The sequence below is a fragment of the Notolabrus celidotus genome, chromosome 18 (genome assembly GCF_009762535.1).
Source record: "Notolabrus celidotus isolate fNotCel1 chromosome 18, fNotCel1.pri, whole genome shotgun sequence".
Classification (NCBI taxonomy): domain Eukaryota; kingdom Metazoa; phylum Chordata; class Actinopteri; order Labriformes; family Labridae; genus Notolabrus; species Notolabrus celidotus.
In genome coordinates, this window is record NC_048289.1 from 7,261,067 (window position 1) to 7,288,967 (window position 27,901).

At 38.6% G+C, this 27,901-nt stretch overlaps 1 protein-coding gene across 2 annotated transcripts; it reads right to left on the minus strand.

Moving 5' to 3' along the window:
* Positions 1 to 154: 154 nt before the first annotated feature.
* Positions 155 to 27,900, minus strand: mbtd1 (mbt domain containing 1). 2 transcript variants are annotated; one of them, XM_034707381.1, is made up of 17 exons: positions 27,716 to 27,900; positions 20,982 to 21,186; positions 20,727 to 20,860; positions 20,521 to 20,635; positions 20,356 to 20,438; positions 20,151 to 20,268; positions 17,197 to 17,331; positions 17,005 to 17,093; positions 16,493 to 16,727; positions 15,178 to 15,233; positions 14,874 to 14,978; positions 14,609 to 14,756; positions 14,326 to 14,408; positions 13,817 to 14,051; positions 11,423 to 11,494; positions 10,272 to 10,427; positions 155 to 8,894 (listed from the first exon to the last, which is right to left on the minus strand). In XM_034707381.1, exons 1-17 carry the CDS (start codon positions 27,734 to 27,736, stop codon positions 8,776 to 8,778), a joined length of 2,109 nt encoding a protein of 702 aa, XP_034563272.1. In that variant the 5' UTR covers positions 27,737 to 27,900; the 3' UTR covers positions 155 to 8,775. The 2 variants fall into 2 exon arrangements, with proteins under 2 accessions (XP_034563272.1, XP_034563273.1); XM_034707382.1 differs by lacking the exon at positions 10,272 to 10,427 and having other exon boundaries at positions 27,716 to 27,869.
* Between the last annotated feature and the right edge of the window lies 1 nt (position 27,901).

The window sequence follows — 27,901 nt, forward strand, 5'->3', positions numbered from 1 at the left end:
TTGCACTGGAAGACCTAAGAGTGATTCTCAATGCAATATTTGGGGTGTCGGAAAACTTTTTTCCACCACTGTACTGTACCTTTCAGAACCTGGAGGTCTCTGCTCTGCTTGGGACGCTGAACTAGATTTAAACTGACAGAAGATGTCCACAGTGTTTGAAGTCATAAGCCTTTTTATTCAGTGTAAAAGTCAGATCTTACAAAAAATCACCAGATAAACTTTCACAGCCATGCGGAAACAGTTTGCAATGCTTGTAAACAAAGAAGCCGTTCATTACAACCGATAGTATGATCCAAACATTTGGCTTTATTTACAAAGTCTATCAAAGCTTGATCACAGCACAAATTTACCATATGAAAGGAAACTGGTATACACTATCAAAAAGATGTACAAACTTTAAACTGCAATCTAATAATGTACCTCAGGGGGTCAGTGTTAATATCAATAGATTTATAACTATTAACATAGATTTTTTTTTTCATTTGTATCCAAAATAAATTTTTCACAACAACCCTCTCCACTCACAATTATTTTCAGACGATAGCAAACCCGATACATTTAGTCATTTTTATCAAATATATATAGCACCACGATATAATGGTTTAATATAATGGGGGGATATCACATACAAAAGACCCGTGTTAGTATCCAAGAAAATAACAAGTATCCAGCCTGCTCCTCGTCACTGCAAGGGAAACACCCGGTCAGGTGCAACCTCAACCAAGTACCCTCAATGGAAGCCCGTCACTATATTCACACACAGCCACATTTTCCTCTTCACATACGCTCAGGTGGGAAGCTCACACACTGTAGGTAATATCATAGGTTATCTAACAACTGTTTTAACTTTAACACTACCTAATGATCAGAAACTGGGAACACAATAGGTAGTGAAAAAATGAGTGAAAGCACTGAGCACTGTTTGAGGTTAAAACAAAAAATCTGACAAAGGTTAGTTACCATCAGACAGCAGCTAACGTTAGCATTCAACAGCTCACTCGCTGACGTAACTTCTAGCTTGGAATTTAAGTATTTTTTTAAATATAAAATTTTGTATGACACTTTCAAATTCTTGCTCAGCACTCAGCCAAATCCTTGCTAATAGCCGTACTTTCTAGATAGCATTAGCTGTTGTTAGATCTTAGCTAAGATCTGACAACAGCTGATATTAATTATGTTGTAACTTCATATGTGGCCTCATGTCTCTTCAAATGTTCACTATTTGTTTCATATTCAGGCTCTAATCAACAGAGAAAGAGTTTAGTGATGGTTATTTGTCAGGTTTTCTATCTTCATAGCTAATAGAAGTATTAGCTAGGTATTAGTTACGTGTTAGCTATTTTCTAAAGGTAGCAAAGGGGTTATTATGTTGTTTAAACTTTAAATATAACTCCATGTCCTCAAAAATGTTAACTGTTAGCTTTGTTTTCAGCTGCTAACCACCGATTAGACAGCAGCTAACGTTAGCATTAGAACAACTTGATAGCTAACAGTATGGTTAGCTATAATTTTAACCCATTCTTTCTTTTTAGATAACATTTTCATCTCATAATACTAGATTTCAGCCAGGACCTAGCTAATGGTTATATTGGCTGGAATGTTAGCATTAACTAGCATTAGCTGTTGTGGTCCAGTGTCCTTTGAAATGTTTACTTTAATTTGTCTCGTCTGAAAAACTGAAACAACACAGTGTTTAAAATAATGGCGGGAAAAATGAACCATATTAAGTTTTAACAACCTATTTTGTATGCTAGCTACCATCTGTGAGTGTTAGCACTGAAACAACATTACAGCGTACATGACTCTTAACTAGGAATTAAAGCCTTATGTATTAGCTAACATGTCATATATTAGCATTCAGCTTACTCCTAGCTCAGGGCAGTACCACCTAGGAAGTCGCTGGACTCTAGCATAAGCTGTTGTCTCATAACTAATGGACTATTAATGGTTAATTATCAGAAACTACAAAGTAGGAAAAAGATGGAGGAAAATTGAGCCTCATTTAAAGCTTAAACAACTTGTTAGATAAATGTTAGCTATCATGAGGAAGCAGCAGATGTTAGCATTGAACATGTCCCTCCATAATTTGTTCTTAGCGAGGAATTTACCCCCTTATTTTTACTTGTAGGATACTTTCACATGATAATGCTAGAATTGTAAAAACTATGATTAGCCTGAATTGTAAGCCTTCTATGAATCTTCATAAAATATCCTGCCAATTCCTGGCTAATATTAGTATTAGCTAGGAAATAGCTAGATGCTAGCATTGTCTGTTGTTAAAAAGAACGATAACTCAATACATAACGGTATTATAACTTAAAATATTGACCATTGTTCTTCCAAATAGTTCTTGTCTAGTTAGTTACTCATCAATAGGGGGAGGGGTTTCATCACAGCAAAGACTTACTACCGATTACTCCACATTAAACTTATTAGAACAGTATTTGAGCTCCACATCCCGAGTATGAAGTCTGATGGAAAAATGGCTGCTATGTAAATATAATCTATCACCACCTGCATTTCAAAGATATACATGACCAAAACAGAAATACTCAATGTTGATGAGACACGTCAAAATTACGACATATTCCATCAGCATTTTTAAAAAGCAGTACTTTCATATTTTTAATCATGCATATCTTTTAAAATGTTTCTTTTTTTTGATGGACATGGGCTTCCAAACATTTCCTGATCACAGTGGAGGAGGAAAAACACAGACAGACTGAAGAACAACCAATGACGGTTCTAACGAAAAACACAAGCTCAGCACAACATCGGCACAACGCGTTCTGTTCTACATGCATTCTGTTGATCAGTGCACCCAATCCCAAATCAATACATCTGCAGCTACTGATACCCAAACTCTTTAAATACACAGCTACCCGTGGATGGAGGAAAACTTGTTCCATTTTAAAGATTTGGGGATCGAGGTGAAACAAGAAGGGTTAATATCTACAAGGAAAAGAGAGAAACACAAGATCCAAAAGAGTGTTGATTGTGCATTTGATTATTTAGGGTTAATCTAGAAGAGGGTAGCAGCAGTTAGTCCATCAAACAGTCTTTTAATCATTTTTGTACTAAGGTATTTATGCAGTTTGGTCATGAAGTACTTTAATGCTTCTTTCTGTGTATCAGAGACACAAAACTCCCATGACAGATCCTAACCTGAAACTGCTTCAAAGGATTGTGAGACTCGGTCTTTTATTGCTCATTTGGTCTTAGAAACTTTCTGCTGAGCTTTAATCCAATCCCATCAGGAGACAATATAGAAAGAAAACTGGTAGGAAACAAATCTCACATCCCGTCAAGAAAACAAAGGAATACAGAAAGTTACCAAATGCAAAATCCACCACAAAAAATAGGCAACAATCAAACATGTTTTGAATCATCACTCACTATCGACTTTAACATTAAGACGGTGAAAACGCTACAAAATATCGACAAAATGACACCAAACGAAAGTGAGATAAGACCTTTGTCGATTGATATATATGGAAGCAAAAAAGTGCTTTAATTATTTGAATGTGGAGAGCAACCAGATACTTGAAAAATGTAACCATGGCTTCTTACTTAGTTTAGTTTCTTTTTTAAACATAAAAATTGAAGAGTCAAATTTAACTTGAGGTTTCACACTGACGTCCAATTTAAATATGTTTGGTTCCAATCTTGCGTGAACTTTTACCACAACAAAACTTAAAGAGGTCTGAAATCTTTTTAGATAAAGACAAGGAAAAAAATATTCAGGAAATTATTTTATGTTTAGTTTTGAACAAACTTTTAATTAGTTTGAGAAAAATGTGAATTTGGGAAACATTCTGTATTTAACATTGTTCTTGTTTTATTATTATTATTTGCCCAAATGAGTTTTAAACATCCACACATCAGATACCTGAAAAAACATCCAATACCACATTTCTGAAAGAATTTAAATAACTGCAAAACTGTTTGAAACCAACCATCTGAAAAGCAGATACTTTCTGAAGACTTTGTCTTTTCAGAGCATGGTGTGCCTCAGCCTCCTGTGGCCAGAATTAGTACTACAACAGCATAGCTTAAACAAGAGAATCAAATCTGAACTCAAGAATCCCAGGATACAGAAAAAAGGATGATTAGCCTTGTGGTCTAGTTTACCTTTTTGGGCCTTAAAGAGGCACCAGACATTTTTAGTCTGTTTCATAATTATTGAAAAACTTCCCACTGGAGCTTTAATTTGTTTATAAATGCCCCTTAGTTTTGATTTTGCAGCTATTCAAAGTCAGAGTCCTTTGTAGAACTTATATATAGAAATGATGTAAAGTAATTGTTGTACAAATATCTGCAGTAAGAATCCATCACTGGTATAATTTCCCCAAGTTTCCATTCCTCACGTCTCTAAATAAAGCACTTGTTTACTTCCATATAAGATGCACATGATGAAAACACCATTAAGCTTTGTGAACCCAGCTGATTCAGATTTGTAGTCACAACCTTTACAACCCAAAAAAGAAACACAAACTTCCTGAGAGTTGAATCGTGAACCTTACTGGTAGAAAGAGAAATTATGGATCTTTTTTTTTTTTTTACGTCACTGAGAAGTTTTTAATTCGCTCTGCATTTCTTTACAGCTTCTGGCCACATACACTGAGTACTCTGTATATGAACCCTTACTCACAAAAATCACAGTTATACAATACCATAATGTTAAATTATCTCATATGTTAATTATATTAATGTAGTGATCATGACATTTGAGGGTGCTAGAGGATTTTATTTACCATAGCAAAATAATATGGGATCTATATTATTATTGCATCACTCAAATTAGAAGACTACCTCATGTGCTGTGATAAAATTCTCCATGTTTGGTGTCTAGTCTTCAAGTGGATCATTTTAAGTCATCATTTTTCATTTGCATATGCTAACACACTGCCATAGTCTATGTCACACTCGTATTTTAGCTAAACGTGGCTAGCATCAGGAGGTAGTAGATAAACAGCTGCAAAAATCTAGCTCTACGTAGAATGAAAGGAGTTTGTGTTTGCTGACTAATCAGGATTTGTTACTCCATACCATCAGAGTCACGAAGAATATATTTATATATTTGTATATATATAGAATCTATGTATTTACGCCACTTTCTAGATTCTGTCGTCTTAGTTTAAATGCTGCCCTCAGAGACTATTGGAAAAGCAGTGCATTGTTCATGTTTCATTATCTATAACAAACCTGTTATTCTGTGGCTCAGGTGAATTATTAACTAGCTTGCATACATATGGCTCTGACATGAGAACAACCATAGCGATAGAAAAACACTTCACGCTTTGCATATGACCTTAATAAAATATCCAACATATTCTTTTTTTAGACAGCAAAACTGCTTGATAATGAGACTGTTTAACCAAAGCTATTTTAAAGTTTTTCTTTCAATACAACAGGAGTCCAACATCTTACTCTGAATGACACAAACCAAAGCTTGACACTACACTGCTGAATGTATGGAGGCCAAAGAGTGCCACATTTACATGCTGATGTGTGGAGGCTAAAGTGTGCCACGTATTCTTTATTCAATTATAGCCAAGTTTATGTTTATTTTAAGTAAATAGACTCAATTTTCATTTGGGTTATGTATTTATATCATTAATAGTAATTATTTACCTGGACATATATTTGTGTTATATTTTTTAATATTGTATCAAACCTAAATAATGGGCCAACATATGAGACCAGACATTTTTTTAGCCTCAGTTATATGTTTCTTTTCTTGTTATTGAGATTTTTCCAAATTATTTGAAACTTTTGGAAATTTGATTAAAAAATTGTGCAGAAAATAAAAGTGTCAAGAACAAAGTCAAACTTTTAGTGTTACTGCAAGGTCTGAAAAAATATCAGTGGCAAGAATTTACCTTACCATATTTGACATTTTTAACTTGTCAGCATTATTCTTTAAATCCTCTGATGTATTATCTTTTTTTGTATACCTTTATGTAGTTATCTTGTCATTTTTTAGCTGATAACTTTGTAGCAATATTTTAAAAAGTCCAAGTTATTTTCTCAAAGTATTCCTTGATCTTTGTTATTCCCCAGAATTTGGAATAGATTTTATTTAATCTTAATTTCTAAACAATTCTAAAAATGAAAAAAGAGTGTTTTCTGGTACCTAATGCAAAAAGGGGAAAATATTTATTATTTATTTTTGAAATTTTATGATTTACAAAAATAAAAATCCTCTACTTGTTTCCTTCTGTTCCACTAAAGTGAGAAACTAACATTATTATTTGTTTAAGTGTGTGATAACATTTTCAACATTTCAACATTATTTTGAAAACACTAAAAAATATTGCCTATTTGTCAAATAAAAAAGTAAAGTGTTAATTATTTATTTTTGAAATGTAATGACCAAATTTGAACAAAGAGTGGTTCTTATTATTCTGGTGGCATACTCCAGACTCCATGAAACTTCAGAGGAGTGTTTGAACTCCTGTTGGTATATTTCAGCACACATGCTCTGTCAGATTCAGCTGCATGTAGACCAGTGTCTGCTTTTGATTTCTACATCCAAACAGTCAAAGGTTGGACTCCGTGCTGTAGGGTTGGATAGTGGGACTAACTTGTGAGAGTGCACCCCATCATACCAGTAAGGTTTCTCTGTTTTACCCTGCTGCTCATTTACAGTCACATCTTTTAAACGTAGATACTTTTTTTAAAGGAAAAAGCTTGGTCTCCACAGCTACATCATTTCTGTTCAACATTACAGCACAAAGACTCTGATAGAAATCTATTCACAATGACTTCAACCTTTCTGAGGCCTTTTTTCTTTTACACCAAGAACAATATTTGACAATCTTACTAACAGTGAGTGTTTTCGTTGGAGTTCAGATAACTGTGACAGTTCCATTATAAAGCTTCCCATAGAGCTATCAAAGCCAGCAATGATGGTACCTCTTTATATAAGTGCTACCTTGACAACTGCCCTGGGTAACATAGTGTGAAGAAACAGGTTGTTAAAGGAGGTCACAGTTTGGAGGAGTGACGTCATTAACAGGAAAGAAACAATACCCCAAATACAACATAATTACTGCTTACGAAGCAACATGGAATGTTAAAGTGTGTTTTGTTAAATAAATAAAAAAAACAATCAGATGGAGTTTCAGGGAAAAAGTGAAAGAAGGATGTTAAACGTTAGAAGGGCATCGAACCTTTCCATCCAATCACAACACTTAATGTCTCCGTGTTAACAGCCGTGTTAAACAAGAACAAACACTCTGAAGGTTCAGCTGCAAAACTCAAAGCTGCATCTGCTGCATTTCAAAGTGTTCTGAAAACATGATAAAAACAACATATCTATAATCCTCCAAATGGTTGGAAAGCCAGATTCTGTGTCGAGGAGGAAACGGGATTATTGGCCCCGAGTGACAGGTGTGGATTGACATCTGAATTTGCAGCTAAAATTGATAATAATTCAGTCCTGAATTGATGCAGGTGAAAAGAAATTGCAGTGCATGCCTGCACGCCGCAGATGTGTGTAATTCAAGCTGCCTGGAGGTTATCACTGTCTATTTGAATCTTTGCATTTTGTATGTAAACACCTTGAAGGCAACAGAAGCAGCTTCCCAGGTGAAATATATGACAAGGAAAAAAAACAATCGGTTAATTTGTTAAACAATCTTGAAAAAAAGATGCTGGTTTCAGCCTCCTAAATGTAAGTTAAAGGCAGCTTGTCTCTGTGAAACTAAAAGTATATGTCTTAATAATTGTGGACATTTGAGTCCAGAAGTTTCAGTCTTTGGTTCTGTAATGTTTCGTCATAAATAAATGCAGCTGTGGGACTCTTCAGGCCAAAACCAAAATAACAAAACAGGAAAAATGAGTAATGCTGAGCAGCATTTCAGTCATCTGTCTCTTCAAATGTCACTCCTTAATATCTATACTCTGTAGTTCTATCTGAATAAGCCTCCACATACTATATGAATATAATCACTTTATGAAACAACGCACATCAACTTTCCCACACGGCCACCAAAAATGTAAATGCAAAATAAGTACATTAATTAAAAAAAAATAACAACAACTTGAAATTATTACAAAATAAATGAACAAAAAAACTTCAAGTACTATTAACAAAGTAAAAGTCCACCTGGCAATATGTTCAGAAGAAAATAATCAAAATATACAGAGCTGTGTTCCTCTTCCTGCCAGCCTCTACTCTCCTCAGGCCGTTCAGTGGCTGACTCTCTGACCTGAAAACAAACAAACAAACAAAAGAAAACCTAAAGACCTGGCTCAATAAATGGTTCTCACAGTTTCTACAGGTCTCTGTGCACGGCCCAGATTGTGGCAGAGGCAGGATGAGCTGATGTCGACTTGCAGGACCCCATTTTAGTAGAAAAAAGGTTGTTTTTAATCCATCAAATATCGCGTCTGGTTGGATTTCAGACTGGAGAGGAGCAGGATCACGCTGCTTCAGCAGCTGAGGGTGAGAATGCCCAAACATGTGTGACCCAGGCCCGACCCTGGGTGCCTTCAAAACCCTCCATCGTACACATTTTGTGACTGATTATGTGCACACACAGCTACAAGGTTGGAAAACTGTTCAGGGGGAGTATTCCTTGAGGAGAATTCAGAATTGTAAAAACATCCCCCTTTTCCGTGCCGTGGTCATCTATCCCGGTGCCTCCATGGAAGGCCTGAGTTGTTGGTCTGAGTGTGATTCGAGGCTAGTTGGATTCTCTGTGTTCCTGATCCTTGCTGGGATTTTGTCCTGTCCCTGTCATCGTGCTCCGTCCTGACCGTGTGACCTCAGGGCTCCTGTTTGATGTAGTAGCTGCCTGAGCCGTTGCTCTCCTGGTCTGAGGTGCCCTGTGAGAAGGTGAACTCGTCCACCTCGGCCGCTTCCTCTTTCATTCGAAGGAGAGACTCTACAGAGCGGGACAGAGACAAATAAGAGAGAGAACAGCAGCACGGATGAGCCAGTGGTGTTCATGCAGCCGGGAGTCAAAGGTAGGAGGAGCCTGTGTCTTTGTTTCAGGTGATACTGAGTTACTGGCTCTTTTTAAACCTTAGCCCCGAGTTAACATTTGAGAGTCTGAATGACTGATCCTGAGAAACTTTTGTGAAATTTGTGGGAACTTTTGCAAGATCCCAAATACATTTTGCAAGATCCCCATAAACAAGAGCTGAGAAGCTTTTCAAAGATTCCTAATAACTTGTGTGAGATCTTAAGGAACTCTTACAAGAACCTTTGCAAGATCCCAAGTTACTTTTGAAAGTTCAAAGAAATGTTTGTAAGATCCTGAGAAACTTTTGTGAAATTTGGAGGAACTTTTGCAAGATCCCAAATATATTTGGAAGATCCCCCAAATCATATAAAACACTGGAGAAGCTTTTGAAAGATTCCTAATAACTTGTGTGAGATCTTAAGAAACTTTGAGGAGCCCAGATAACTCTTGCAAGATCTTAAATAACTTTTACTAGATCCTGAGAGACTTCTTTAAGATCCTCAGAAAAACTTTTGTATAACCTTGAAAATCTCCTGTGAAATTTGGAGACACCGTTGCAAGATCCCAAGCTACTTTTCAGCTAGTTTCAGGAAATGTTTGTAAGATCCCTTAAAACTTCTGAAAGATTTAGAATAACTTTTGAGAGATCATTGAAAGGAACTTTTGTAAGATCCCAAATATTTTTTGTAATAACATGATGAACTTTAAATGATCCTATGGAACTTTATCAAGTTCCTGAGAAACTTTCTTAAATTTGGACATCCTGAGTTACTTTTGAAAGTTCTTTGAAATGTTTGTAAGATCCTGGGAAATTTGGGCAGATTACTGAGAAACTCTTGCAAGGTCCAAAAAAAGCAACTAGAGCAAATGTACTTTTTAGTCATTCAGACCCCAAAAAGGTAAAAATTAAATAAATGGACCCCTGGTTTAAAAATACTAGAATTGTCCATAAAATTGTGACCTTACATGCATTTGAGCATCAAGATAACTGCTTTAAAGAATATATAACATGAAACAAACATGCTTTATGACTCCTTCAGAGTTAAAACAAGAGACTTGTCATGTCAGAACTGTAATTCCTGCACAACTGAATGAGTAGACATTTGCTGAGGTGAGAAAATATTAATGAGAAAACAAAGACATGAGTATTTAACAGTAACACATGCAGCATCAGCAGCACCCAGGCCCACAGCGAGGCCCTGTGAGGGGGACTCAGGGGTCCTGCTCCTGTTATAAACAGCGTTGAGTCTGAAAAAACTCGGAGCTGTGCTGGTTTTATCGTTAGTGAGATGTTACCTGATTTGTGGGTTTGGTGGAGGTGGGTTCGGGGTCGGGGCCGAGTGGGCCCCGGGGCAGGGTAAGGGGGTGGACTCTGCTCTTCGTCCCCTGAGAAGCTGCTCCTCCTCCTGCCTGCCTGACTGAAGGGCCGTCGACCAACCGGAATCTTCCTCTCTAAACACCAAGCCAGACTCGGGTAAGCTACCAGGGGCTTTTTACACACAGGGTTCAATTCAATGTGTTCAAACTTGGTGTTTACATTTTGTGTCGGGAAGGAAAGTTAAAAAAAGGTTAGAACTTAGGGTGAAGAATTTGAAAACCAATGATGATGCCCCTCCGAATAAGCCCCTGGTAAGCTGTAATCACACCACCAGACCCAAGTGGGCAGCCACAATGTGACTGGAACTACCAAGGACACGCAGGCAGCAGCATGAGCAGATCTATGGAAGTCTGTGACGGCCAAGAGCTAGTAGAGCATGATTCTTACCTCTCAGCACTGTCTGCTGCACACGTAGCAGATTATCACAGCTGAAGAGATGTTGATCTGCTGATTAATATGTCTGACCATTTCTAAAAATATAATTTGTCTATGGAAGCAGCCATTTATATACCACTATACCACTAAATACCACAAAGTGGGTGCACTCTGAGTATGCTCAGTTTCACTGTAGCTCAAAAAAAGTCTCTTTTTTTAACCTTGTGGGTAATATGTGCATTTTGTCCTCTCTTAAACCTGGTATTCCCTGATCCATCAAGCTGTAGTATTTCAATTTCTATTTATCTTTCATTGTAATATCAGCAGCGACAGACTTCCATATGAACAGTTTGATTATGTATATCGATTTAGCCGTTCCGTCTGTATCTGTGGTCCGACTTTTGGACACCAGGCCTTCTGCTCTCTGAACCCTAAGAATCCTAAAAACTAAACCCCTCACATAACTTTGTCTAACTCTTCTGTCCATTTTTGAAAAAGGGAAAAAAGACAATCCCTGAATGTGACACAAGAGGTCAGATGAAAATATTCCACACACATAAAAACAGACGACCATTTAGATTGCGACAGAAGTTCCACAACCAGTGAAGCCGGAGACAGTCGGAGGAACGAGAAAAGAGGACAGTGAAATAGGACAGGAGAAGATAAATGTGTCAAGAGTGGAGGGATTACTCACTTTTCTTTTGGCCTTTGTACTGCTGAGCCTTTTTCTTCTGCTTGGGGACAGATTGAGGCATTTCTCTGTTACCTTAAAGGAGCCGAAAGACAAGAAACTGAGACATTAGCGGAAAGAGACATGTAAACTAGTCAGCAACTGATCACTTCTGAACCTCAGTGACATCAAAGCTGATTAATTACAAAGACACATGGAAACAAAACGCTAATTAAGCCCTGATTGTACTTGTGTTGTTAACCGCACCGTTAGCTGGAAGCTAACGTCGTGCTGTACTTTGAAGTAAATGCACAGGAACACATAAAAACACAAACAGCTTCTTGTGAGTTCATCCCAAACATTAGTATGAATACCTAAAAATGAGTACAGTCCCACATAGTAGCATGTATGTTCTGAGACCTTCCTTTTTTTCATGTCATAGGTTTTATCCCCTTCTTTTAAAATGTCTCACGATTCATGTGCGTCACTTCTTCAGGTCGAAAAATCTGGATTTATCCAAAAGAGTTCAATCCCTGATAAACACAATTGAGATGTTTCTCAGATATAAGTTGGGAGCCAGGATGAGTTTAAATGTTCATATAACATCTACAAGGACTCATGTCTCAGCAAGATGCAGAAAAAACTGGTCCATGCATTTATCTTTAGCAGACTAGACTACTGTAACGAGGTCTTTACAGGACTCCCTAAAAAGTCCATCAGACGGCTGCAGCTCATACAGAATGCTGCTGCTCGAGTCCTCACAAGGACCAAAAGAGTAGACCACATCACTCCAGTTCTTAGATCCCTACACTGGCTTCCTGTCGGTCAGAGAATAGACTTTAAAATCCTGCTGATGGTTTATAAAGCACTGAATGGTTTAGGCCCAAAATACATTGCTGATCTGCTACTACTTTATGAACCACCTCGACCTCTGAGGTCATCAGGTACTGGTCTGCTTTCAGTTCCTAGAGTCAGAACGAAACATGGTGAAGCAGCGTTTAGTCATTATGCACCACATATCTGGAACACACTCCCTGAAAGCTGCAGGTCTGCTCCAACTCTCACCTCTTTTAAATCACAGACTAAGACCTTTTTATTTGCCACTACCTTCCTATCTTAGATTATTTTAACCCACTTTAAATTAAAATTTTAATGTAATTTTTAATATATTAATAATTTTCCTTTTCTTTTCTGTTTTATCATATTTGTCATTTTAATTGTGTTCTTTTATGCTTGTCTGAATGTCTCCAATACTTTTAATGTTTTAATGTAAAGCACATTGAGTTGCCCTCGTGTATGAAATGCGCTATACAAATAAAGCTGCCTTGCCTTGCCTTGCCTACAATATATTTTTAATATTCAACTCAGGAATACATAAATATATATATTTTCACATCTGTTTAAGAAGAGTCTCAGTTTCGCTACACAGAGGCGTCCCTCTGGTTTTTTCAGCTGTATGAAACCGGCTCTCTGCAAGTCAGACGCAAATGATATGCTGTCATTTCTTGGTTCATTACAACCTCCAGCAGAGCGCCCAGTTATCTGTTTGGGGTTGGTCTCAGTTTCACTGTTAACAGTTATTTCCACAGAGGCTTCACTCTGGCTTACATCAGCGGTATGAACCTGATAAAGGAACTGATTTTCGTGTTAGTTACTTGGGAAATTGAAGCTTTGTCTGGTCTGTCCTGGAGAAGAAAGAAAAGAAGGAGAAGAAAACTACTTTTCACACGTTTGTTTGTTGAATGGAGGTGGGATCCATCATTTCTGATGCATTCCAGGAAGTCAGGAAATCTAAATCCTGATTGTCTTTAGTGACACAGCATCAAGCAGATTTGTGTCTCAGTGTAAATGTTTGATCTAGAACAGATTGTTAGCTGCTCTTCATGCAGATATCTGTTTATAGAGAGAAATAAATCATCCTCAGATTACTAACAATGAGAGCCGGGATGTCATGTCAGATGTCATACTTAAAACTTTACTCAAACACAAAGCTGATATGGAAAATATTCAGTAGATTTACAAAATGAAATGTTAATCATGATGAAATGAAAATAGTTTATTCATAAGCTTTTAACTGCCCCTAACCACACTGGCTTAGATACTCACTGGACTGTTTTTATTATTACTGTTAATTTCATTTTTAATTATATTGCTCTCTTACCACTCTTCTCTCCCTCTCTCTTCCTCTGTTTGTGTGTTTTTATCTTAATTTTCTCTTTGTTTTTCCTCATTTTCTGTTGTAAAGCACTTTGGATCAACTGTGTTGCGTGTAAAGTGCTATATAAATAAAGTTGATTTGATTTGATTTAAAATGAACTCGTAGTAAAAAAAACCCTGCTATCTTGACTCACTTCAGTTTCAATCTGCCAATAATGACGTATTTAGTGTTTTGAGTTTCAATGCATCCTCCTCACTTACTCTGTGAGGCGGGCGGTTGGAGCTGGTAGCCGGTCAGCTGACACCAGCCCACAGGGTAGAGGTCAGGTGACTCGCAGTCTACCCACTGGTCATACTCGTCCTCCCAGCCGTCAAAATGGATCCTCAGTAGCCGGTGCACAACCCTCGTCACTGTGGCAACACACACCAGCCGTGGCTCCATCAGATCAACGGCCTCCAGCTTCATACCCTGCCGGAAACCGTGATTGGGAACCTCCTGCAAGATGCATTGGGGAGAGTGAATAAATGAGAATGTGTCATTTACGTGCAGGAACAATTCAAATATGATACTAGTGTATGCATTATCAACACAATGGAGAAGCTACACAGAACAAGGGAGAGAATGTGCAGAGGCTGATCAACACAGAAAAAATGGTACCTAAGAAATATCAAGAAGGAAGGTTAAAGGGATCTAAAACATGCCGCTTCTTTAATAACCAGGAAACATTAATAAGGTAAGACATTCATACACAAAGAAAGATAAATCCCACCTTGTTGAAGAGCTTGACAGGAGCAGCGATTGATCCTGCTTCTCTGAGGTAGTCGAACCATTTAAATGGCAGTTTAGTGTACCCTGAGAGACAGAGAGCAGAACATTAAGACACATAAACAGGTTATGTAAGGTTGTGACTCTAATCTAGCTTTCTTGTTGTAATTAGATTTTAATACTGCATAAAAAAAAGATGGGATTTAGGTATGAAAACATACAAAAAGGGAATATCTGTCCTTTAGATGTGTTGTTACATTTCGTAGCTGGTCATGATGGCACATTACCTCTAGGGGGCGTGAGTTCAATGTTGTTGATTTCACAGAAGCCGACAGGGAAGATGGAGGGGGAGGTGCTATGGTAGCAGAACCAGTCTGATCCGTCCACTGCCTCCGAGCCATCGATCCCGATCATGAGGTACCCGTCTGCCAACACCTGCAGGAGAAAGAAAAACAGCAGACATGAGATTATTTAAAAAAAAAAAAAAAAAAAACAATAAAAAAGATATCCTGGTTCCTATCCGGACCCACTCCAGCTCATCAGGTGTCGTACCTTTCTTACAGTGGCTACACATATAGCTGAGAGGTTGAGGGGGTCGATGGCTTCTAACTTCATCCCGTCTTTGAACCAATCCCCACTCTGGTCCACGTCTTTCACCTGATGTTCACACAGAGGAAATATAAAGATCAATATGGAGGATTTATACCTGAAATGTGACTTAACATCAAAATGCCTCAATAATGACACCAGTTGGAAACATTTCAAAACATTAAATAAGGGACGCAGACAAAATGATTTGAAAGTTTCACTCAAACATTACAGAGAGACAAACATAGAAATGTATATTTGGCATTACCTTCTGGAAGATCTGTGCAGGAGCATCAGCCTGACCCTCGATTTTCTTTGCAACATCTGAAAAATAAATCAAAGAATCACAATGAGTGTTGGCCGCAGAGCAAAAGATACTTGAGCACCATTAACCCCAAATTATTACAGTATTTCTCACATATAGACGATACCTAGGTGGCTGCACAGGTAGATTTTAAGCAGATTTTAAGTAGACCAGGCGACCATTGTTACACTTTTTTTTATTTTTGTCTGTATAAGATCACCATCCGCAATAATAAAGGTGATAATTTTTCTCTCTCAGCCCTTCTTGTCCGACATGCTCTGCAGCTGATCAGAGGTAGGTCCCTCAGTATGTCCCTCCTGTCACTGCAGAGGTTGAGGTACAACGTCTCATGTAAATTATTATCCTTTTCGTATCCCTGCTTTTAAAGTTATGTGCAGCTGGTTACTGACGATGTCTTTCTGTTAGGGATGTTAACAATTAACTGACTATCGATTCATTGATTGTTAAGAACGTACTCGAACACATTTTTGTTTGGATTTTCTATCACGTGGAACAAACATTATGTGGTCTTATATTTGGTTCAGCTATCAGGGAGGTGTTTTAAGTTTAAAGCATGTTTCCATGTGAATCAGCTGACTGAAGGTGTTACACAGCAGAGACGCTCAGCTGGGGGCTGAGGCTGAGTCACAGGTCTCCACGAGCGCTTTTTTTCTCTTTCACCGGTTTGATTATGACCCGGTTGCGCTCCCGGCTGACACCTGACCACGTTCATATGCTTATTTTTCTCAATAAGAACGAGTAGACAGAAAACTGGACTCTGTTAGTCTACAATATGTTTCTGTTCAGTTCCCTTGTTGAAGTCTGAGCGTTCACTTTATACGACCGTATGTGTGCAGAGATTATGAGCCTGATCCACATGTTGATATTCAGCGTGTTTAACATTTTGTACACCTCAATACGATCCGTAACTATTCAATACTGTCAGTTACATACATTGTGTTGTGAATGAAATTTTGATTCAGGGACAAAAACGCATCTGGCATTGTTTTTGACATGGAAAACGTTTGCGTTCTTTTTTTTTTTGATTAATAGATAATTGATCGCTAACATTTCCAAAGATTGACCACGAAGAATACTTGAAATTTACATCCCTACTTTCTGTGCAACCTTAGTTTAGAATCACTGCGAACCACTGCGTCATTACGAAGCCTCATACACACACAGATACCCTGTTATAACAGAACATCCAGTGAAACTAGGCGTCAACCTATATTCTTTTTTCAGGGCTGATACCCATCCTGGATGTTTCCAGACTCACCGGATCGTTTGAAGCGGTGTCCGATGCTTCTTGACCAGCCGATGTTATGGATGAGGGGGCTGAACATGTGGCACCAGAAGTCATCCGCCTGGTCCTGGCTTTCTTCATACACCAGCCTGAGACGACCTCCGGTTACCTGCTCCACCAGCGCCACCCGTGTCCGGCACAGGTAGTTCTTATCTACCACCTCCACCCGCATCAGCTTCTTAAAGGGAAACTGCATGTTTTCGTGCACCTGAGGTGAAAAACGATGCGTGGGTTTAATGGAAATAATGTATTTATAAGATTTTTAAAAATCACTGATTCATGGGACTGATGTTTTTATACTTGGAGAGCTTTAAAGGAAAGTTCCAGAAATATATACAAAAACATGGCCAAGTTTAAAATAAAACAATTAGTCTCTGACACAAAAAGTAGTGTAGTCAAAGCAAGAAATAACAGCTACCAGACAGCTCTGATCAAACATTCTGGCACTGGCGGTATCACAAAGTGTAAAACAGAATCTGTGTCACCTTGGCAGTAAAGTCAGGCGGCAGTGTTTTAGCTCCAGTGAGACGCTTCACAAGAAAGGTTTTCCAGTTAGAGTACTTATGCTGTATGCCTGTCAGAGAAGATGCAGAAATTAATTCAACAGTTCCTACAAACCGTTACTGTACCTATGCACTGAAAGAGAAACATTTAGGTTTGGGCATGATGACGCTCACTTTTTGGAGGTACGAGGGGTTTGCCACTTGACGCGCACCATCCCACCGGGTGCACCTCGGGGACGCAGAGATTACACCAGAAGTCTTTACCGCTATCATGGTCAAAGCCCTCATATCTCAGGAGGGCCTTGAACCCTGCACACAGAAACAGGAAGAAGTTTATTCAGCAGCTTCTTGGCACACAAAAAAAACCCAACACCATCAAGTCATCTGCTTCAATTGAAGTGATGAGGACACCAACTCCGTAGATTTTGGAGGATAACTGTACGCTTGCTTTGCGGGGCAGCCCACTATAAGGAAACCTGATGTTGTCTTGGATAGCTTACACTAAACATCCCTTCCTGAGCTGGAGTAACACAGGGCTCATCATCAGGTGGTTCTTAATAAATGCTGCCATAAACAGTTACACAGAATGAAAGATGCAGGGTTTTTAAATGATACGTAGTCAGTCCAGTGTACAGAGATGAGATCCGCAGAGGACAAAAACACAGGAAAATATACAGAGCTCAGAGGTGGGCACTGAATATTTTAATATTTTAACTACACAGATGTATCAGGATGGGTCATGATTTTATAAATACTCAAATATTCCTCCATTCCTTCAAAAGGCACACGGTGACTCTAAAAGACCTTTTGAAAGCTGTTTGCTGACGGCCGATTTATAACAAAAGAAATAAGAAAATAACTGGTGTGGATCTGTGGTTTGGAAACAGAAAATTACAGATACCTTGTCGGTTGTCAAAAATGTTTGTAAAGAACTTCTTTAAATCACTCAACAAAATTAAGCGAGGCACCCAGCAGAATGGATGTGACTTTATGATTAATCGTCCAATAGTTCACAGTGACTATAAATAGTCATTTTGCCTAAAAAGCCCATCCCTGAATAATAAAAATATATGCATTTTTTATTTTTTTAGGGGTGGGCTTTTTTGCGTTTATTTTGATAGGACAGCTTGGGAGAGGCAGGAAATACGGGGAGACAGAGAGGGGAATGATATGCACCAGATCATGCTGGACTCGATCCTACGACTGATGCCACAAGGACTGTGGCCTCTGTTTATGGAGCACCTTCTCTACTAACTGAGCGAAACTGGCGCCCCTCCAACTCAGGGTACTCCAATCATTATACACAGGAATAAATAATATCACAGTTATCGCCATTTTTAATTAGGGAGTAATATTTGAGTGCAAACCTCAACGAAGTCCTAGCTGTCAACCGTCTTTGAAACTGAAAAATACAAACACAACCACCATCAAAGTGTCCTCATACTTTTTACCTTTGAGTACGTCCCCGGCCAAACCAGCTAACCCCTGTCCGTTTAACTAGGCATGAGCCGGTTACCGGTTTCAAGGTATACAACAGTTAACAACGCTAATTTTTACGGTCCTACTGTACCGGTATGTAGTGTTAGCCCGCTAGCCATGGTTAGCTCGCTCTGTTCATGAATCAGTTTAGCTCAAGCAGCAACCTCCAGCCAAGAGAATTGAAGTCAATGCAGAAGTGTTAAAAACTGCAGTTCATCGAGGATCCGCTTGAGGCTGGCTCCGGAAGTACTGGAAACCACGTAAACACATATTCAGAAAAGCCGATCTTTAGAGCAGAAATAAACATGTAGTCTGGATAGCTCATTTCTCAATCGGCACACACTGTACGGGGGTGAATTTTTTTCTAACGCGGCAATTATGAAGATATTAAGATTACAAGTTTTCCATAATGAGGGGCACAGCTGACTTGATTAACAGGCGGGAACACTGTAGCTGTTGGCTAGGAGGCTCAAAGCCCGCCTCTTTTCATCACACTAACTCCACAGCAGTTAGGTTGAGTTAATTATTTCCAATATGGCTCCCACCGACGATTGGCTTCAAAACAGCGCTTCAGAAACAGATGGGTGACGTTACAGATACTACATCCATTATTTATAAAGTCTATGGTTTATCTTCAGAGAGAGCGTAACAAGCTGTGTGTGAGTACCATAGACTGTATAACGACAAAAAACACTGCACCCATCATCTCCTTCAGACCACTCAGACTGTTATTTATGCCGTTAGCCTGTGTGGTTTGATGAGGCGTTTGTGTTGCAGCTCCAGCCAACCAATCAGAAACTAAAGAGGGTGGGACTGGTCAACAAGGTAACCAGGAATAAAGATGGTTGTCAGATTGTTATTACAGTATTGTAGGCGGTTTAGTATAGTGTTAAAAAAAAAATAAAACCAAAAGAAGAGCAACATCTTTCACCAGTAAGGTCACTTCAATTCCCAATAACAGCTGGGATCGAAGCTGAGGTCCAACTTCCAACTGCGCAAAGTGCGTATGAGCTTTCAGACGTCCGCTGTGTCTGCGGCTCAGGTCTCAGTTTTTGGGATAGCTCTTTGTGCATCAAAATTTAAATAACACAATCAAAAAAATCATTCTTTGAGATTTGTCTCAATAGAAGTAGTAGTAGATGCATTTCTAAATAAAATCTATCAGTCGGTTTATCATTTTATTACTTTATCTTAAAATACATTACATGTTTACTAATGTTCTAAATGTTTCCTTCTTTTTATGTTGTTTAAAGATAAAATGGATTGTTTGAAAAATCTTCTTATATTTAACCCAGTCATTAAAAGAAACCGAACAATACCACAATACAGTGAAGCCATGATTTTTTTAGCTTTAGGTTATCATACCGTCTGCCTCTCATACCAGCCCATGCCTAATACTTACTAACATCCTCACTGGTATTTAAAGTTTTGTGGTTCCACTTGTCAGGTCAGAAAATCCAGAATTCAGATCTAGATTTTCCCTAAAACTCAAACATTCCTGACACAAGATAGCAACCACAAATCCAGGATGTTCTGCAGTGATCCATTCACTTTTCTCACGTCAGTCTCTAAATGAATGGTCCCGACTTCTTGTTGGATGTGCATGTTTACTTAATCACACAAGAGCTCTTTCACATTTTCTTTGTTACCTGCTAGCTTAATGATTTCTGCTATCCAGTACACCTTGGTGGAGAGGTTGGTGTCAGAGTTGTGAACTTCGATCCTCACTCCTTCCACGACGTCTCCCCAGCACATCCCCATGGGGGCCTGAAGCAGAGCAGAGGAAGCTGTGAAGTTATTCAGACTTAACGGCAACGAATCTGTGCTGCATGCTCCTCTCTGGTTTCTACTTACATGTTTGAAGCAGCTGACTGGAGCTCCGGTTGTGTTATTGCTACAGATATACCGCCCCCAGTCAAAGCTCTCTGCAGGAACCACTGACAGAGACAACACGGTGTGAAGCTGGAGTACTGTCACCATATTAACCATCACTCATGCTTCTGTTTTTACATCACTTACCTGCTTTTGATTTGGCCTGGTTCTGCTGACTCGCCTGGTACTGGGCGTAAGCTGCCAACTTTGCCACAAGAGGCTGTTTCTGTAAGACTTTTGCCTTTTTCGTAGGAGGTTTGCCCTTAAAGAGATATCAGCAGACATCAACATTTTAGTAATAACACATATTTAATAACATAATGTGTAATACAGCAGGGTTGTGGGGTACTGACCTGGAGTCTTGCCAAAATGCTAGCTTTTTTGGAATTTGAGGAGTAACTCCTGGAGCACGACACACTGCAGAAGCGCTTTGTTTTTGAGTAGAAAGCATCTCGTACTCCAACCATCCCACACATCTCACAAGTGGCTGTGAAACAGAGATGACAAACAGAATCTGTTAAAATAATCTGGCTGCTACTTGCTGGTGGCTTCTTTGGGGTTTTATCCTTGTAAAGCACAGAAACAATATCATCTCCACATGTACTGACCCATTCCAGCCTTGCCGTCGGGGTAAGTGTACACCTGTCCATTGTTCTTAATGATCGGCAGGCTGGCAGGGATGGAGGGCACCACCTCATCTTCACTGTCCTCTGAGCTGGAGCTGCTGGTGGACTCCTCGCTGCAGCTGTCGTAGCCATCAAACATCCCGAATGAGTCTCTCCGCTTACGCTCTGAACGCGGGGTTCGTTCAGCCTTTACAGACAAGGAAAGGACAAAAAAGACACCAGAGTGTGAATGAATGAAATGCTCTATCTTCCCTTAGTATTCATCAGCTTATGGTTTCTGACAGAATAAAGAGGCACGCTGCAAAATGTCAAAAGCGTGTATCATACACCGGTACCACGAAAAACATGAAGAACAGCATATAGACAAAACTGTGAGTTACATTTAATATACACTCTTTGATTTTTGTGTATTAATTTCACTCCATAATGTCAACACAATCGTGAACAATGTTAATGCACATCTAATATTTTATTGGCCTATTTTAAAATGAACACTTACAATTAAAATCTGCCTGATTTATCAGTTAAATGAAATAAAAAAGACCTTGATAATACCCGTCAAACATTTGGAAACACCCTCTCATTAAAGGGTTTGTATTTATTTTAATGATTGTAAACACTGTAGATTAATACTGAAGACATTTTAACTATGAAAGAACATATATGGAATTATTGAATGAACAAAAAAGTGTTAAACAAAGCAGGTTTTTTTTATATTTTAGATTCTGTAAAGTAGCCCCCTTTTTCCTTCACGACAGCTTTGCACACTCTTGGTATTCTCTCAGTCTGCTTCATGAAGTTGTCTCCTGGAATGGTTTCTAATGAACATGAGCCTTGTCAAGAGTTCATTTGTAGAATGACTTGCCTTCTTAATGTGTTTGAGACCATCAGTTGTGTTGTTAAGAGGTAGGGTTAGTACACAATGGATAGTCCTATTTGACTACTGTTGTAATCCAGATTACGGCAAAACCAGATTATTTCATAGTTTTGATGTCTTCAGTATTAATCTACAGTGTTGAAAATAATTAAAATAAACAAAAAGCATTGAATGAGAAGGTGTGTCCAAACTTTTGATTGGTAGTGGATATTTTGGGGGTCAAGGGCTGAAAAGTTTAGGAACCTCTGATCTATAGCATTAAAAAAATAATTTTGTATTTCACAAATTAATTTAAAATCCATCTGAAGTAAGTTACTGGTTGAGGAGCCTGTACTTGTTGGATTGCAATGTGCATGGAATAATGGATGTTTTAAGTGTTAAATTGTTGTTTTTTATCAGGTGCAAAATAAAAAAAAAACGCAACACAACAAAACCGCGATATCAGCGTTATATCTGGGCATTGAAAGTTCATGAAAAACAGATATTGGTTGATACCATCATGGGCCAATGTATCAGGGATCATAATGTATCAGGAGTTACCCTGCCACTCCCACCCCCTGCTGTCATTCATTCTTGCTCTGAAAAACTCATTCAATAACTTCAATAATTTACACATTTCCAGGTAGTTCAAGTTGTTTTTCACAATACTTAATATAATTCAGGATTTTTTCCCCCCTTCTCTCTTTAAAATGTGATCCTCAGTGCAATCTGACCAGTCAAGCGAACTTCACCACACCCACATACGAGTTACACAGTTGAACAGAGAGTTGATCACTGCTCACAGACGGGTGTTAACTAAACAGTGCAGATAACCAGGAGGAGTGACTCATCACTTTACTAATGTTACTGTAACAGAAAAGCTTTTTGTGTCCTCGTTCTTCTCTGAGTGGTTTTTAAAATCAGTACTTCTACTGAAGTCTTTTCTCTACATAATACATCTGTTACCGAGTAAAACTGCTAAAAATACACAAGCTCTCCATCCACTGCTGACAGCTGATTGGACGATGTCTACATTGCAGAAAACTCAAATCTTACCGAGTGAATTTTTTCATTCCTACTTAAAATGTTCCATCACACTAAATTTAAGCTGCATTGACCTGACACGTCCAAAATATAAATCTGGTTTCAAGATATTTGGAGCAAAAATTTTTCTTGATAATTTTGTTGGCACATTTGCAACCATTTTTCCTCATTACAGTCAATTAAGTCTTTATTTTTGGCTCCTATAACAATCCCCTCTGCATAGCCAGCCAAGTGTGTGGGAGCTACTGAAAAACTAAAATACTATGATGACCTCAGAGAGATATTGTTCCAAGAACTTGTCGGTAAAAAGCCTGAAATACTGTGGTGCAGATGTGCAAAAAGTAGAACGGTTGTTTAATTCTGACGTGTTTAAACTCGCTTGTTTTGTCTCAAAAGCCTGGAAAAGAAGACAAGATCATTTTCCTCCTCAGTTTCTTTAGAATGAATGATCGTGCTGGGCGCTCTGACCCTGGACTGCATGAATCCATGGTGTCTTGTAAACCCATGCAGGCTGGGCATATGATTGTATGCATGACACAATAATGAAATAAAACTTCAAACTGACAAAAGACGCTGCAAAAAACCAATAACATAAAAAAATAAAAAAATTCCTTACTTATTTTTGTGCATTGCCTTTACACTGCTTGGCAGTACCTGCACCCAAATTGACCTGAAGCACTTTGTTACTCTTACTGATCTTGTTTCCTCTTGTCTAGATCTTTGCTTGTGTTGTTCTTGTTCTCGTATGTACTTCGCTTTGGATAAAAGCGTCTGCTAAATGACATTGTAACATTATAACATTGTAAAATTGTAACTTCCCCTCGATCAGGCGAAGAGTCCAAATCAAAAGGGAACCTCTGGTTTCAAAAGATGAAGCCCATGTGGAAGTGTTATAAACTGCAGTTCATCGGGCGTCAGCTTAAAACACAGGAAACCACATACACACCAATAATGGGTGTAACGATTCATCTACTAGATCGACGTATCGATTTATATTCCTATGATCCGACTACATCGATCTGTGCTCGGCTAGTTGGGCTTCCGGACGACATATATCGATCTAACATCGTTTTAAAAGGTAATAAATCAATTGTATCAATACTAGGAAATAACGCATTGGATTAAAGCACGGCACACTTTATATGGATGTGGGTTTTTTTTACACCTTTAATGATAAATACGTTAAACGTTACTCAATTCAGGCTGCCTGTCTGTGACGTCATTGTCACGCGCCAGCAGACAACAAAACATAGCATGGTGGACGGCAGAGGAGAAGCCGGGGAGCCAGAAATGATCAAGCCACCATTGCGGTCCAGTGTGTGGAAACACTTTGGCTTTTGCAAAGACGGAGATGTTCGAAATAAGTCGCTCGCTGTTTGTAGGATATGTAAAGGTCAAGTAAAGTTACCATGGCAGCACCACAAATCTATCCAACCACCTACTAAGGCGGCATGGGATTTCACACAACGCTGGCCGTCAAGGCCAGCATGTTTTGTCAGAGACTAGGCCAAAACTCGGCTCGGGTGAAAAAAACAACATCATGGCAGCAACAGGAGTCTAGGACTATCTAGTATCAAGGTGTTTATTTCACAGTCTCACTGGTTGAATTTTTGGCTAAAAAGTTACTGAATTGATTTCAAGTCACTGAATCGTTTCAGATCGTATCGTTCTAAACGAACCAATATTGTCCTTTAATCTTATCGGTAAACACAAATCTTTATACGAATCGAATTGTTGTTAAAAAGAATCGTTAAACCCTTAACACCAATTCAAAAAGACGATATTTGCAGCATTAATAAACATGTTTACAGCCTGGTTCAAAAAACGGCTTGGCTCTGTGTCGATAATCTCTCTTTCAGCACACACTGTACGGGGGGTGAATTTTTTTCTAACGCAACAGTTCAGAGGATATTAAGATTACGAGTTTTGCCCAAATAAGGACATGACTGATAGGCGGGAATACTGTAGCTATTAGCGATGAAGCTAAAGGCCCGCCTCTTTACCTCACACTAAGTTTGGTTGAGTTCAGCATTACCAATATGTCTCTTCCTGAGGATTGGCTTCAAAACAGCGCTCAGGAACAGATGGGTGACAACACGGAGACTACGTCCATTAATTATACAGTCTACGGTCCAAATCAATTCACAAAATGAAGTATTCAGTACTCTATGTAACGTTAAGTACTTTTTACTTTCCCTTGAGTCCATTTGCAGACCGGTAGTTTAACTTCAACTAACCTACAATGTCATTAAAGTCACTCTGATTGGATTTAATTAAAGTATTGAAGTACTCTTTCCGCCCCTGCACATAGACAATAACATACAAACAAACAAGAGTGCAAAGGTGAGAGTGCTGCATTTACAAACGTGGAGAATACAAGCTTCACATTAACTGCATGACTGCCACCTGATTGATTGACCTCTAACACCTCACAGTCAGGTGAACCATCATGTAGTGGAGGAGGAAGAGACGCATACTTGTGCAACAAGAAATGTTCCCGTAAAGTTGGTAATACATTCACAGGTTCATCCTCCCCAGGTCAATAACTCATCAGGGACACAAAACCAACACCTTTTTACAACCACAGCCAGGTAGGCCGTGAGGTACATCCTGGTTCTCAGCAACATGAGTCAGCGTGTGAGCTGGACGGCATGCCGGGGGACCGTCTACAGATTATTAATATATTGAAAAAGTTGCAATTTAGATTAACAGGCCAATAGTTTTATTTCTACTTGAGTAAAATGCCATTAAATTACCCATACTTTTACTTGAGTAGAATATTTAAGTACTCTTTCTGTCCCTACACATTACAAACAATACTTACAAACAACAAACAGAGCAGCGTCAGTTTGCTCTAATATCACACAGCCCTACTTTGAATGAAATCTAACCAGTCAACTTTATCATCATTCATCAACACACAAGTTATCATCATTTCTGATGGAGCGTGCCAAGAAGATAGTGTGTTTAACAAGAACAACAAACATGAAACTATCAAGAGGGCTGAGGGAGAATTGCTGTTGTACACATAAAAATAAGAGATGTAAACACACAGCAGAACAAAGACAAGAATAAATCAAACAACTGGAAACCAATGGAACTGAATTCAAATATAAGGCTGTAACTCAAATGTATCAACAATTTAGGACCTGGACCTCTTTGCAGATTATGTACAAAGACAGGGCAGTAACAGAGTAACCAGGAGCATGCTGGATGGTAACCGCAACATGAAACATTGTAAATCTAAGTTTGGACAATAAGCTTTCTACATAAAGGAGTATTGACTGAAATAAAATGTGTCTCAGATATGAAACACATCACAACAAAGATAAAGTGCTGCCTTAAAGCAAACCAGAGCTGTACTCAGTTCAGGCAAGCTTAAATTGCTCATATAGACACGTATCAATCAATCAATCTGACTTTATTTATAAAGCGCTTTTCATACAATGACATCGTAACACAAAGTGCTGTTCATAAAAACAAATTAAAATAAAATAAATTAAGAAAAGATCCCAACCCCAGCCCTGACCCCAAACCCACCCCACAATCCTAAGGTTAAGAACACAATATATGCAACAATAGTAATCAAAATAATAAAAATTATAAAAATAAATAAATAAATAGAAAATAAAAAAGAAGTTGCTGAACTAACTGAGGAAACGTTCTCATGATAATTAACGAGGAAACACTGGAGGTAAAATAAGATGTTAAAACTCAACACAGGAAATTAAACTCACCAAAATAAAATAAATGTGTAAGATAATAAAACACTAAAATGTTATAGTATAGTATCTTAATATCTGTAGTTGTGTGTGCTTTTATGGTATGGATGTTGTACATTGGATTTATACTGTGTATGCAAACAGCCCAATCAGGGACAAGAGTTATAAATGAGCAAAGGCTGTAAATACTCAGTGGAACACATCAGCTTCATTTGGCATATGTCAAATTGCATGATCCCCATCAATTCAAAATTAAACTCAAATTAAAGAAAACAAGGCTGTTTTGAACTGCCCTACATTATAACCATGTGTCATGTAAATATGCATGAGTATATGCAGGTGTATTCATTGAAAATGTAAAGTTGAGTGATATCAAATCTGTCACATGTGTAGGTCAGGGCATCCTGTGAGAATAAAGGTAAATAATTCAATGAGGAGAAGGCACCGCGTTGGAAATATCAATCTGGTTATGTAAGCCAGCTACAAATTAATATGAAAAGGTGATAAAAAAATATAAACCCCATTCTGATCTCATTATGAGGTTAGTGTATTTAGTTTTAAACCTCCAGGATGCGGAACACTGCTGAGATATTGTTGTCACAGCCTGTCTACTTCCTCCTCCGAGTACCACGGGGACATGCTAACTGTCTGCGCTAACATGCATTATTCAGTCTGCTGCAGAAACATCACCAGACCTCAGAGACAAACTGAGCTCAATATAAGATGTGCAAATGTTAAATAAGAAGCTTTAATATGCGCTGGAACAAGGGGCGGCCTTATTTGTTATAGCTCCTGATGCTAACCAGCGTTAGCAGCGCTAGCTAGCGGAAACCTGTTTTTCCAGTTTTCACTGAATAAAGCGGAAAAGTTTCCCCAGCTGCTTCCCACATTAACATCTACAAACATGCAGGTAAAATAAGGGGAAGGCTGTTTTAAATATAGTGCTGTTTTTAAAGGAGGAGAGCTTTGCAATATTTGTATCTGGCTGAGCCACTAGCTAGCTATCATAGATAACAACAAAGGAGGAGCGCTAGCCTCAGCAAATCCTCTGTGATCCGGATCTCACGGCCCCAAAACATCTCAGATCCACTCACCAGATCCCGAGTATCTTCCATTAGCCCTTCATATAGAGAACGGTCCGGTAACTGCGCTGCCCAATGTAAATAAAACCCCTGTGCTGAGGGGGAATCTGGCTTTTAAAATAAAGTCTAAATGAATACTACCAAGCAGGATATCAACAAATTACTCTGATGCTTCTGCGCATGCGCTAGCGTAACCTA